Genomic DNA, 14,547 nt, shown 5'->3' on the forward strand with positions numbered 1-14,547 from the left:
AATGATTTATTTTAAAATTTGTAGGGTAGATCAAAATGAATCGAACAAAATTTAATATATCATCAGCAACGTAATCGATCAAAGGTAAATCTGGCATTCAAAGTATATATCATTTTGACCAGATTGAAACGCACAGCTTCGGATTGAACTAAATATTATACAAAACTTGATCGATAATTAAAATGGGAGTTTGAGACATTCATGACTTTCACACTGGATAGCTGTAATATATTTAAATAAATAGAAAGTTACCAATATATTGATATTATATATCAATATATTGGGGAGTTAAAATGTAAATCATTGATCACCAACCGTATATATAGATATATCATTATCGAAGAAGCTGCAGCTCAACTATAGTCTGTTCATAGCACTTACTCAGCATTATCTGACACGTTTGGGTATATATATATAGCTTGCATCCAGTGGTTTATTTGCGAAGATCTGTGGGTAGAAGTAAAAATTCATTAAAGAAATAACCAAGCTGACGGTAAAGTTAATCATTTACTTATCATCTGAATTGTAAAACATTCTGACAAGAAAGAAAAAATAAAAGCAACTTCATAATCCCTCTAGTTTAAGATCGTGTTTTAGAAAAGTGAAATAATCTGAAGACAACTTCCAAGGTAAGTTCGTGTTGTTCTACTATCTTTAGACGAGTGAAAACAATTTGACGATATTGTTTTACAATATATTTCCTTTGTTCAAAGCTTAGTCTGACTGCCATCATTAATTCCAGTGATTTTTATCGAGAAAGAAAAAAACATCAGTTCAGTTATTCTGTCTGTCTGTCTGTCTGTCTCTCTCTCTCTGTCTCTCTCTTCTCTCTCTTCTCTCTCTCTCTCTCTCTCTCTCTCCCTCTCTCTCTCTCTCTCTCTCTCTCTCTCTCTTCCTCTCTCTCTCTCTGTATATATATATATATATTGCTTTATATATTTTTCAGGAATGAAAATGGCAAATGAAAAGCATGTCCTTCGCAACCTACTGCAAGCTTTCACCATTATATTTCTTCTGACAGTGAAGATTGGCGTATCGAGCAATGAGGGACTTTTTAGGAAAATAAGCAATTCACAATGTATAGATTCTTGGTTGATTCGAACACAAGCCACACCAACCATCATAGAATGTTCATTATGTTGTTTGGCGACTGATAAGTGTGGATTCTTTAGTTATTGTAATGACACATGCAAAATGTTTCAACCTTTGTCCGTGGGAAATGTTGAATTGGTTAGTTGCGACTGTATATCTTATTTAATGCTGCATGAAAACAGTGAGTTAATCATATTTTACAAGTATTTCAGTGCTTTTTGTATTACCTTTTTGTATTCAGGCCATTATCTCCATGCAATATATCTAACCACCTGAATAATATTCAGGTGACACTTTTCTTGTGAAGTCGCCTCTGTTTGATTGTTTCAATCGTTATCTTTTTGTTCTTATAAAGGGATCGGTTCAATATTTCATAGACTGCCCAAGGAGGTATTCTAGTAGAATAAGACCAAATGAGGTTTAATTTTCGACATATTCCTCCTTTCGGCTCCCACAATTCTTCCATCAGTGTTGCAATGCTTGGATTTCATTATTGAAGAAGCTTTCGACTTGTTGCTCGAAAACGTCATCAACAGCAGAAGTGATGTCATCATAACTGCAATACTGTTTCCAATGTTTTTTTCCCATTGGAAAACAGATGTTAGTTAGATGGGATTAAACCCGGATTATAGACAGGGTTATTACAAAATTCATAGCTACAGCCACGCACGGCAGCCATTGAAACCAATGTCTTGTGTGCTGGAGCGTTGTCCTCATAAAACAAGTCAACTGGTCAGCTTTCCAGGGCTTTTGATCTTTATAGAATTTCGAAACTGCCTCAGCAAGGTGGCATAGTGTTCTCCCTTGATGGTGAAGCCGTTTTGAAAATAGTCAATAGACACCCTACGTTTTGCACCCCAAACAACTGAGATCATTACATTCCATGCAGATGAAACGATCTTAGCTTTCTTGGGAGCAGGTAAGTAGGGATGTTTCCACTCTATGGTCTGTCACTTTGTCTTGCTTAAAGTAATGAAAACAACACTCATCCTGCTTTAGGAAATCTTCAAAGAAACCGACTGGATCCAATGCCAACAATGTCAGATTTTCTCTTTACGTGATCAGCCTTGTGCGATTTTTGTCAGGTGTAAGAAAACGTGGAGATCATCGTGCAGCAAAAACCTTTATCGTGCCAAATTGATTATGCAGAATATTCTCAACTCTCTCACAGGATATGCTAATATCAGTGGCTATTTGATTTAGAGTAAATTATTTGATATCCATCACCAAATGTCGGATATGATCATTTTCTCCAAAACTTACTTCTCTGATATATTTTCTAAACTAGTCTAGTCTTCTACACCAAATGGGTACGTTTTGTAAATTCAATTAGTGATTCCCTCATTACAATGTAAGCAGCTACATTAAAAAAGAAAAATCATAAACCATTCGAATCATAAATCATTCGAATGCTTATATATTTTTTTCCTTCACTGCTAAATTATTGATAGTTACCTTTTAAAATATTGTCTACACTACATATACTAACGCTAAAAACAGCTCTTTTTTTGTCATGCAGACAGCGTCAATAAGAAATGTTTTCATTTTTTAATTTTCACTGACAAAATATCATCATAAATTGTAATCAGCCTTTATTCATAACTCTTTCAATGGAATATTTTAGAGATCTACTTTAACGAGTTTAAGACACCATCGTTCGGAGTTTACGCGATCTGCAAGAAATACCAGACAAATCTCTCTGAAATTATATCCTATCATGTTGAGAAGAATAGTACACATTGGATGATATTGTTCTACATACCAATATGTGACAGATGAAAGGATGGCCACTTTGGAACAACTTTTCCCATACAACTTGATAAATAACAACAATTACAACATTCTGTTATTTCTTTTTGATATCAAATTTTTAAATAGTGAAATAGAAACTAAAAGTGAAGAGATGAAGCTTGAGAAAACTGTATTTCGAATATAAAAATGTTTTAAACAATACAGCTCTGTAGAAAATAATTTATTCTGAATTTCAATAAAGTTCACCTAAAATTCTCCAGTATTCCTTTACAGTTGAAACGTTCTTATTTTATTACTCATGCAGGCAGATCCTGGCAGAAAGTACTTGAGATATCTACATCTTCGTTTAAAAGAAGTGCTCTTTATGCTTACTGGACTAGTTGGCCTATAGAAAAGGTAATACATTTTCAAAATTTCCAAATGATTCTCATTTCATTAGACAGTCTACATAATTGTCAGCCCGTTATGTCTTGAAGGATATAATTTTATCTTCTTCATTTCGTTACTTCAGTAGTGTAAGTAATTTCTTTTCTTGATATTGTTGGTTTTATTGCTGTTTAAACCTTGTCGTCCAAAATCCTTCAATTTTCATCCCTGTCATATTTTCACTTAAGTCTTTCTATTGCAATTCCTCCGATACTCATGTAGAAGCTCACGCGCCGCGCACACACACACACATGTACATTCTCAAACACACATATCCACAAACACTATTGATTTGTTAGCCGTACACACACACACATGTACATAAACACACATGTACATTCTCAAACACACATATCCACAAACATTATTGGTTTGTTAGCCGTAAATGCCTACCAACTAAGAAGATCAAGTAACGAAGGAACTTCTATGTGATCTTTCTGATTTGCAAGAAATAGCAGCCAAATCTTGAACAGATCAGAATTTACCTTTCTACTGGGTACTGTTACCTGAGAAACAATATCTTGGGAACGCTACAAGATTGGAGCACCCTTAATCCTATGTCATCTCCCACGAAGATTATTGAGCATAAAAGGAAAACAACAATTGATTAGATGCAAAATCGTTAGATCGAAGCGTATTTCTTCCGGATCGTTATCTTGTCTTTCCTTCTCTCGGGTTTTATGCAGTAAAGTACCAGTCTAGAACTAGAGTCAATAAAATCAATTATCCTCCTCCAAGGCTAGTGAATTTGCATAATCGTAAGAGCGTCGACCGCATGTTTTGTACCGTTTCTTAAGTTTCTCTGCCTTCAGAATTTTAATCCTAACGAAGTCAGTTGACTGTTGCATCCTTTCGAATTTGATAAAATCATTTATCAGTTCAGTTCTGGGTCGATAGTATCGATTAAATCCCACCTAGTAAATAAATGTAGTCGTGTTGGTCCCAAATTTCAGACATTATTTGGTATTCAGGAAGCGCTAATAGTCGAACATATCCCAGACGCATGCAAAAGGAGGTAATAATTTAGGATAATTATTGGGGAAAGAGTTCATTCGTGCTCGGTAGCGGCTTTTGAAATCAACATGTTTGGTGGAAACGTGGTGTTATACTCGGCATTTGTAGAGTATAATTTTGCGTAGAGAGAAATCTCCAAGAGGTCGGTGTTAGACACCTGACAAGTGCATGTTTTTCTACCTACCCTGCAGCTGGAGATAATCGCTGGGAAGTTCAGGTTCGTAAGACCCGTTACCAGTAATGAAGAAGTAGATGTATAATTAGTACCAGTGTTTGCGTAATTGCTTCTATATATCTATGTAAGTGTGTATATACATATATACATACTGCTGTGGCAAGAATCATTGACACCCTGGGGGATTGGAAGAATGAACTAGCCGAACTCTTATAAAGTGTAGAGGTAGGTAGTAGTTGAGAGAGAGTGTTTGATAGTCTCGCGAAGTACGTCGTGTGAACACATTGATTAAACTTCTGCTGCATAATTTATATATCCAGCCTGTGTTAAGGATATATATATATATATATGCATATGAATATATATAAATGTATATGTGTGTATATGTGTGTATGTGTGTGTGTGTGTGTGTGTGTGTGTGTGTGTGTGTGTGTGTGTGTGTGTTTGTGTGTGTGTCTGTGTGTGTGTAGCTCTGTGCGTGTATATAAAGTATCTTTCCTACAACTGCAACGAAATTCATACAATCTTAAATCAATATTTATTACTTTATCCTCCAGTTCCTCCTGTTACACTTACGCAAAAATGCATGCACATCTTTTCCCAGAATCTTATCTCTCTTAAGTCTCCCCTCCCCATACTCTCTCTTAGATCTGTCTTTTCTCATTCCCTTGTTTACACTCTCTATCTCTCACTTTCCTTCTCATTTTCAGTTTCATTGTACTCTTACTTGTCTCTCTATCTGCCTCTCGCCCGCTTCCTTTCTCAACCTGTCTCATTATCGTCTTCCTTGTCAGATTTCTACATGATTTCATTCCAATTGCATTTGCAGGTGAAACTCTGGTTCGTACGTCGTTCTCACAGAATTAACTCAATAACTTTTAATGGAACGAATAAAAATTCTACAGCGTGGTTCAATGAGATGAACCTCCTTTCACGGCCGTGGTATCTACCTCTACCAGTACGTTACATGTTCAGTTTAAGGTATATATTGACACTGTCTACTTTATTTGTATTTATAGGTTTTCATTATAAATAATTATGGTTTCCCACATAGTATTATTTTATCGACAAAGGAAGAATAAATGGCAAGCAAGAACGTGGTGGGATTGAGTATCAAATCATTGAGGAATAAATATAACTTCAACCCGATTTATTGTTTACAGTCTTATGAAAGACAAGGTATGGTGCCCTCCACTGTGAGGCGAACGAACACAGTTTCTACATGGACGTGGGCTGATTAGTGCATGGGAGTTTATCGACAGTGAACGATGAAACATAACATAATATTTGGTAAACTGCAAATAAGATCTACTGAATGTACTGCTAATGCAGAAGAATTTACTGAAAACGGACTTGGGGGAGCTAATAAATTCGGATCACGAATAGCCAACGAGAGAGAAGAATCATTGTCTGATCCACCGTCCACGAAGCATCATAGAGGTGACTCCAACAAGGATGACCTAAAACAGAAGACTAGAAGCTTAATCATCGTTGCCCGGGATCAGGCATTGAATAACAACACTGTGAAAATGGATATAAACAACGGATGTGACTTGAACCTCTGCAGACTGTGTAGGAAGAAAGTCTCATTTTCTTTAAAACACACACGCACACACACACACACACACACACACACATATACATATGTGTGTGTGTGTGTGTGTGTGTGTGTGTGTGTGTGTGTGTGTGTGTGCGTGTATGTATGTATGTATGTATGTATGTATGTGTGTGTGTATATGTATATATATATATATATATATATATATATATATATATATTGTTAGATAGATAGATAGATAGATAGATCATAAAAAATAAGCATTGAAAGTAGCAATTAAAGAAATAATCATTGATTCCACAATTAATTAAGGAACATGAAAAATAATGCAACTCTATTTTTTAAAGGATAAACACATTTATAATTAATGTTAGAATTAATTACATTGAAGGATAAAAATATTTACAATACAAAGTTTCAAAATATGCAGGTAGCAATAGTCATGACACTAGGGACAAAAATGTTTTTTAACAAATGTACTTTTCCTATCATGGCTATATATGTACAAATATATAATAACAATTTAGATAAAAAAGTAGGACATATATCATATTCTATGTAATACATATGAAAAGGGAAATGATATAATCATCTCAATGATTAAAAGATAAACTGAAGTATTTCATCAAACGGAACTGGGTGTCGTAAATACAATGCTAAAATTCTCCAACTATGATGACGTTTATTGAATCATCGGTTACGATATATTAATTTCAGAGAAAAATACTTTATAATTGAGCCGGAAGACGGCGGTGACTACATGCTGTATGCAGAAAAGGTGAATGAAACATATTACAATATCAGTTTCAGAATGAGCAGCAGTCGTAAGTAATATATATATATATATATTTCGTTTTTGTATATGCAAATCATTCTATATATTTGTCTTTGTAAATAAGTCCGTGGGATGTGTGTGTTCCTGTGCGCGTTTACGTGTCCTTTTTTTTGTGAGTACGTGCGTGTGTACCTAAGTATGCATGTATGTATGTTTTGTATACTTCACATTTCTATATATTAGTATACATCGTAAAAGAAGACAAGTGGATTTAAACAAAGAAAGGTGCTATCAGTGGATTTTGGATGATAATAATAAGTATTACAAATCGTTCTTGAAAAAAAGTTCTATTTACAAATTGTATCTGGTAAAGTTCATGTCTTTTACATGAGCTTGAAAATCTTAGCTTTTCCAAATTTTCCCTGCGACATATACTAATATAAACAAGCGCACCAATGATTATTGAAATAAATATTGTGAATTTATAACGCAGGTAGAGCGGCTGCTGGTTCCGCAGTTGTACGTATATATTCACTTTTTTGGTGATGTTGCAAGATATATTTCCATTTTACGGGCAGATGACTTATGTCATTGTACAAGACTTTTCTTTCATGTTTCATATAACCGTGTCAGTTTTTTTTTTTAATTTTGGCGCATGGTAAAATTTTTGTAAGAAATGCTCAACCGGTATTCGCTAGGGAACAGCAAGTCGATGTTCCCTTGATTTTCGATCTTGTCGTTGATGTATATATGATTGCAAATTATCTGACTTGTGCCATGTGAGTGATGTCATCTGGTATTTGAAGACTGTCTGTACAAATCTTAATGAATTTCCTACATCTTATTTCCTGTGATAGAGTCTGTATATATTTCTAAATGTTGATTAATGGGAATTAGATGCTTATTTCAGGTGTTGTAAATGCATTGTGTGATTCTGCTTTAACGTAAAAGGAAACCTCTAAATGTTATATATCTTTTTAGGTCTAGTGTATTATCATTTGATTACATTCACTTTGCTTTCATTATTTCTGCATGATATATTTTTTTATTAATACATACGCCGGGATTTATAACGATTGTTTTGTCTACAGTGAAACACATAGAGAGGCCAGTGAGACAAAAATTGGTGGATCGGTTTTACCACGTTGACTTGTTAAATATGAATTTTTATTTTGATCAATCTTCATCTTTGAATCAACGGAAGATGTGATTAAATTAAACTACTTTTCGGTAACTATAGAATCCGGGCATAGATCTGAGGATCGTAAACAGGAGATATACGTCTGTTTGTATATAACGTATGTATGTATGTATGTATGTATGGATGGATGGATGGATGGATGGATGGATGGATGGATGTAAATAGATAATTAATATTTCATTTCATTTCTTTTTACTATATTATTTTATATCTTATGTTAAAATTAGAAGATTATAATTAAAATGTGAAAAGCAGACAGTGTTGGAATTCTTGTTTAATAATATATATATATATATATATATATATATATATATATATATATATATATATATATATATATATGTATGTATGTATATATATAGATATAGATGTATATATGTATGTATATATATACATTATATATATATGTATATATGTATGTATGTATGTATGTATGTATATATATATATATAGATATATGACGAAAATAATGAAGCTAAAACTATAGATTTGTATAAAAAGTCATGGATGTTTCGTTATACTCATAACTGAAAAATGTTTCATTCACTCGTTTCTTATGTTAAAATTAGAAGATTATAATTAAAATGTGAAAAGCAGACAGTTTTGAAATTCTTGTTTAATAATATATATATATATATATATATATATATATATATATATATATATATATATATATATATATATATATATATATATATATATATGTATGTATATATATAGATATAGATGTATATATGTATGTATGTATGTATGTATGTATGTATGCATGCATGTATGTATGTATGCATGCATGTATGTATGTATGTATGTATGTATGTATGGATGGATGGATGGATGGATGGATGGATGGATGTAAATTTCACATTAAATATAATTCGTGAATTGTTTGCTACGCTGTGTTCTTGTGTGTGGATTTAGGAAGTATAGACTTCTCTGTAGGCGTGTTGCATGTTCGTTTCGTGGGTGTTTGCTTTCTCGTTTCTTGCTACATAAGTGTATGTGCTGTTGTGTATAGTTTGTGTAATGTGAGTAATGTTATTTCATTGGGCCTTCATCCTATAGTATATGTTGCATGAATAATGTTATTTCATTAGGAACTTATTGCATATGTTGTGAATTTACACAGACTAGTGTATTAGGTTGTTAGCCCGGATATTGGCATTATGCACCATTTCATTTTTTAAAATCATTTCTAATACTCTAACCAATATTGGTATTGTTTCCACCCTCATGCTCCACATCGTCAATATTTCAACGTCCAGTTCTTTGCCCTTGATAGTACTACCTTTTGAGCAATATTTTCATCAGAAAAAGTTCTGATATCTATCAGAGTTCTTCTTTTTCCCCCAGTCCTTTATTATTATATCTGAACGCTTCGTCTTCAAGGATATGTGTGTTTGGACAGTAAAACTCCAGGTTATTGTGTAAATCTCTAGATTATTGTGGTCAGGTCATTATCACGTAATGTATTCGGTACATGTGTGAACCATGTCTCGTCTGCATTCAGACGGAAACATTAGTATATTGCTCAATAAGAAAACAGTTAAATCGACAACACCTCTCTATATATTGAGATTTGGTAAACACTGGGTAACCACAGATGATGTCGTCCCCTGTCTCATTGTGCTGGTTGCATATCTTGCATTTTGTGTTAGGATCTGTTTTCAAGATTATAATTCTATAGTTGTTTGTGATATTAGAGTGAATCCTTTCGTATAAGTTTTTAAGCAAAAAGAAGCGAATGACCCTAGCTGCATAATGACAGACATACAAAGCAAAAATAATGAAGCTAAAACTATACATTTGTATAAAAGGTCATGGATGTTTCGTTATACTCATAACTGAAAAATGTTTCATTAAGTCGTTTCTGACTTCACATATGTGTTTTCGTCATTTTATATGTATTTTTCAAGCATTTAGAATATAGCGACAATCGGAATTTCAGTTGATTTATAACAAAACTTTCTTTCATTTCAGGTTCTTTGAGATCACACCTAGACGCTCTGGATGTGTATGTATTATTAGAATAGGTTTTATGTTATTACTGAAATTATGTACGGTAATAAATACATACATGCATATTTGTATGCGTAAAAAATATATTTATATATATTTGCAAATATATGTGTGTGTATATATATATATATATATATATATATATATATATATATATATATATATATATATATATATATATATATATATATATATGTATGTATGTATGAGTATATATATATATATATATATATATATATATATATATAGTGAGAATTTGCTAAAACAACAAAAGACGAAGACAAGTGTGTAAACAACAAACTGATGTAATATGTATGCATATATATATATATGTTTATATCTTCAACAAGATATAATCATTTCGAAGTCTTGGGATGCTAAACAGTCAATAATAATAATAAAAGAATGTATATATCAACCAATAATAAATAAGAAATGAATGTATATAAAATACTTATTATATTAAGATAGAAAAATATTATTAAAAATATCAAAATTATAAATGTTCCTTAATTAACTTTACGTTTATTATAATGTAAACTAACAGAAATATTATATGCAAAAACTAATTTTAACGAATCTTTGTAATCTAACCTGAAGATTAACTATATTTTTGAATAGAATTGATGTTCGATAGTTTTAATCGATTCAAATATTTTTTCTATTTGAAAATTTGGTTATGAGACACGTGTAGTCGTTTTATTATCATTATCTTATGATATTTACTTTGTATTATATTATACTTATTTATTGTGCTTTTACTTATTAATTTTCTATATGTGACTGGATTTTCATCGATGAGTTCATGAACATTGGTTCTTTTCTCTAAAACTATATATTTATATTTTACAATGTGAAACTTAGTTTAATTTTAATTTTTAATAAATTGAATTGAATCGGGATTTTACCTGTAAATTTGGATTTTTATCCCTAATATTATTGTTATATATACATATATATACATATATCTTCAACGAGAATATTATTGACAATTCTCCATGCATTAATTGTTAGACAATAAATCCCGTTTCAGTTGCAACATTTTCGTCAGTTATAAAACCGTTGAACACAGAGACAGACATCATTAGGGGACAAAATTGATACAAATCAAATTCTCATCAAACACTGCATTGTCCTGCTAGAGTAGCATATAAAAGGGTATAGATTGGTTTAAGACGATCCCAAACAAAAGGAATGCCTTTTCCTACATTTTAGCACCAAAAATTATTACACATCAATAATAAAATCTATGATTATGGTTGACACAGTTATACAAAGACAATAACTACAATGGGCGACACAAAAATAGAAAGAATATTACAAACAAAGATATCACTTACCTTCCATAGTTTGAAATTTTGGCGGGATCCCAGCAATTTTGGGGAAGGTGTGAAATCGATTACGTCAATCCCACTGCTCGACTGATACTTACCTCATCGATCACAAAAGAGTGAATTGTAATATTGACCTCGGCGGAATTCGAATTTAGAAGTATATAACTTTACAAAATGCCGCCAAGCAGATTGTCCAGTTTCCTAACGGTTCTGCCTGCTCGCCGCCTTATTTGATTGATATAATACTGCTTAATTTTTTCATACCGTCGTACTTTGGAAAGCTAAGTACACATTTTGACACCTCTCGCTCATGTATATTTCACTTACTTTTGACATACTAAAGAACTATAACAGTTTATGACTGTTATTTTGTTATTTATGTGCATTTCAATCTCATTTACCTTTCAATATTTTAATGAATACAAATTTTAAATAAAGCTCTATTTACATTGTTATTCACACGTTCTGCCTTTTTATTTTCTACTTAAATGATCGTTTTTCCTTTACTTTGTTACATTATTAACCCTTCGTGGGCGGGCGGTGGCCCTTGAGACCCTATAAAAGTTTAGAAGTTATGCACCAAATGAACCTGTTTTGGACTAAATTGTGCCTGGAAACTGGGATTATGTTTAACCAGCTAGATGAATCGTTAATACGCCGGGAAAAATGCTTAAATCTGTGTTCAAATCCTACTGGCGTTGATTTTGCCCTTCATTCTTTCTGAGTCGATAAAATAAGATCCTCCCCGGATCTTTTTGGTTTGACGGACACCAAAACAAAAAGGTCCGCACTCAATACGTGTAGAGTGTATATTGAATATATGCATTAACAGTAGGGTTTCAGCCAGATGAATCTTTAATATGTGGGGGAAAATGCTTAGATCTGTGTTCAAATTCAGTTAGCGTTGACTTTGCCCTTCATTCTTTCTGAGTCGATAAAATAAATTCCTCCCCGTATCCTTTTGGTTTGATGGACACCAAAACAAAAAGGTCCACAATTAATGCGCGTAGAGTGTATATTGAATATATGTATTAACAGTTGTGAGGCCAGCTACATGAATCGTTTATACGCCGGGAAAAATGCCAATTCTGTGTTCAAATTCAGTTGGCGTTGACTTTGCCCTTCATTCTTTCTGAGTCGATAAAATAAGTTCCTCCCCGGATCTCTTTGGTTTGACGATCACCAAAACAAAAACATCCGCACTCAATACGTATAGAGTCAATTCGTCAGCAACTGTTGGATAATTTTTTATGCTTTAGCATGATCGTTTAAATTTTGTAAGGAGATGAACATGTATCGAATCAAACGTAATATATTATAAACAAATTAATCGCTCGAACATTCAAATTGTATGTGATGTTCGCGAGAGCCAAACGCAAAGTTCAAGATTAAACTAAATACTGTTAAGAGATTTGATCGATAAATAAAATATGTGTTTGCGATGTTCATGAGTTTGATTCAAGATGTCTATAAGCTATCCAGTGCAATATGTACAAAGCAATAGAAAGCTATGATACATTAATTTATCAATATACTGAGATGTTAAAAGTAGCCTCATTTGTCCACACACCGTATCAAGATAAGTAGCTTGTTTCGATTGGTTTGATTGCCAAGATCAGTGGATAGAAGTAGATGTCTATTGAAATAGTAACCAAGCTGACGGTAAAGTTAATCATTTACTTATCATCTGAATTGTAAAGCATTCTGACAAGAAAGTGAATGCAACTTCATAAGACCTCTACTTTAAGAACGTATTTAAGAACAGTGAAATAACCTGACGGCAAATCCTAATCTAAGTTCGTGTTGTTCACATATCTTTACAAGAGCGGAAAGCATTTGTTGATATTATTTTAAGACCATATCATTTTTATCGAAACCAGTGTAGATAAATCAACTGATTTCATCATTCAGCGGAATTGACCTTATTTTAGTCTTAAATAGGATGAAACACGATAAACCCAATACAAAATACGCACATTTATCACACCTGGAGAAAGAAACATTAACGACCATACGCTGTTGTTTCCTGTGAGACACTTCTAGATAAACAAATTTCAGCCAAACGTAAAGTTTATTTAGCAACCCTGAAGAAGCTACGAATCTTCAAAGTAAGTAAACTAGTTAGATATTACTAATCGAAAGTGTGATAAGATACTACAAATGTTTCATGTGTTGGAAATTACTGTAGTTGATTTTTGCTTTCATTACATTAGGTCTTCCATTATGATTTCCTATTTCCAGTGAGAGTGGAATGAAGAACGGTGGGTTTCTAGAATCAAGCATCGACTGATTAAAATGTTTAGTGTTCAGAAATGTACTTTTACGTTCTAGTTTCGAATCACACCGTGGCGAAATTTGCTGCTCGTCCATCTGCCTCCTATGTGATGAGTGGAGATCTACCAGGACTAAACTTACCGCACCAACACCAACCTGTATGTTTAAACACACGACAGTCTTCATTCTTCTCCCTCACACCTCTTATCCTCTTTCATTCCCCCTCTACCGTAATTGACTCTCTTGTCCCAGCGATAAACTGTTGTTTAGTTTATATAAGATAATCCATAATATACCAGTTTAACGCAAAATTTTATTGCATGAGCAATCTTTCAAATTGTCTTCACGACCTGACTGCATCCTGCAAACTACTCAGTTGTCTCAAGTAGTGTATAGTAGGGCGTGTTCCAAGTATCATTATGACCACCTCCTTTAGTCTGGAATAAAAACAAATAACCATGGCAGGTCAGCTTATTATATGCCTTGTATTATTATAACAACAATATAGACAGTTATAATTGTCTCTCCTGAAACAAAGTCTCAAAATTTCTGGAATGCAGCTCGATCATTCTTTTTTAGAACATTGGTTCTCGAGCAAGTAAAAGAAGCTGGACATCCACGGGCAGTCTTCGATATTTTCTGTCCCAAGGATTCTTATTACTTCTTTTGTTGCACGAATTCTGCACTATCTTTCACACCACTTCACTCATTCTAAGATGAAATATTTTGATAACTGGTAAAATTTCTATATATTAAAATAATGATTTACTAAGAGTGAACAGCCATTTAATTCAACTTTAGTACACTACTAACATTTGTTAGTTCCATAGATTCCATTTCAGTTGACATACGCTGATGCATAAAGTCAAACCGTCCACAGACCAATTCACGAATATCACTTCTTCTAAGGATTAACCAATATATCAATTT

General features: G+C 32.9%; 1 protein-coding gene across 1 annotated transcript; it reads left to right on the top strand.

Annotated features, from left to right (window-relative positions):
• Window positions 1-294: 294 nt before the first annotated feature.
• Window positions 295-10,110, top strand: LOC106876624 (uncharacterized). The gene is made up of 6 exons (XM_014925239.3): window positions 295-629; window positions 947-1,273; window positions 3,149-3,240; window positions 5,289-5,440; window positions 6,735-6,841; window positions 9,971-10,110. The coding sequence occupies exons 2-6, from the start codon at window positions 949-951 to the stop codon at window positions 10,021-10,023; spliced, it is 729 nt and encodes a 242-aa protein (XP_014780725.1). The 5' UTR covers window positions 295-629; window positions 947-948; the 3' UTR covers window positions 10,024-10,110.
• The last annotated feature ends 4,437 nt before the right edge of the window (window positions 10,111-14,547 follow it).

This window comes from Octopus bimaculoides, chromosome 8, assembly GCF_046866305.1.
Source record: "Octopus bimaculoides isolate indiv1 chromosome 8, ASM4686630v1, whole genome shotgun sequence".
In the NCBI taxonomy this organism is placed as follows: Eukaryota; Metazoa; Mollusca; class Cephalopoda; order Octopoda; family Octopodidae; genus Octopus; species Octopus bimaculoides.

What these genes read in the sequence shown, in the direction of transcription:
- LOC106876624 (XM_014925239.3), top strand. Translation starts at nt 949, where the DNA reads ATGAAAATGGCAAATGAAAAGCATGTCCTTCGCAACCTACTGCAAGCT. An exon ending in CTAGTTGGCCTATAGAAAAG is followed by an intron (nt 3,241 to 5,288) that starts GTAATACATTTT and finishes TTGCATTTGCAG; the next exon opens with GTGAAACTCTGGTTCGTACG. An exon ending in CGTTACATGTTCAGTTTAAG is followed by an intron (nt 5,441 to 6,734) that starts GTATATATTGAC and finishes TATTAATTTCAG; the next exon opens with AGAAAAATACTTTATAATTG.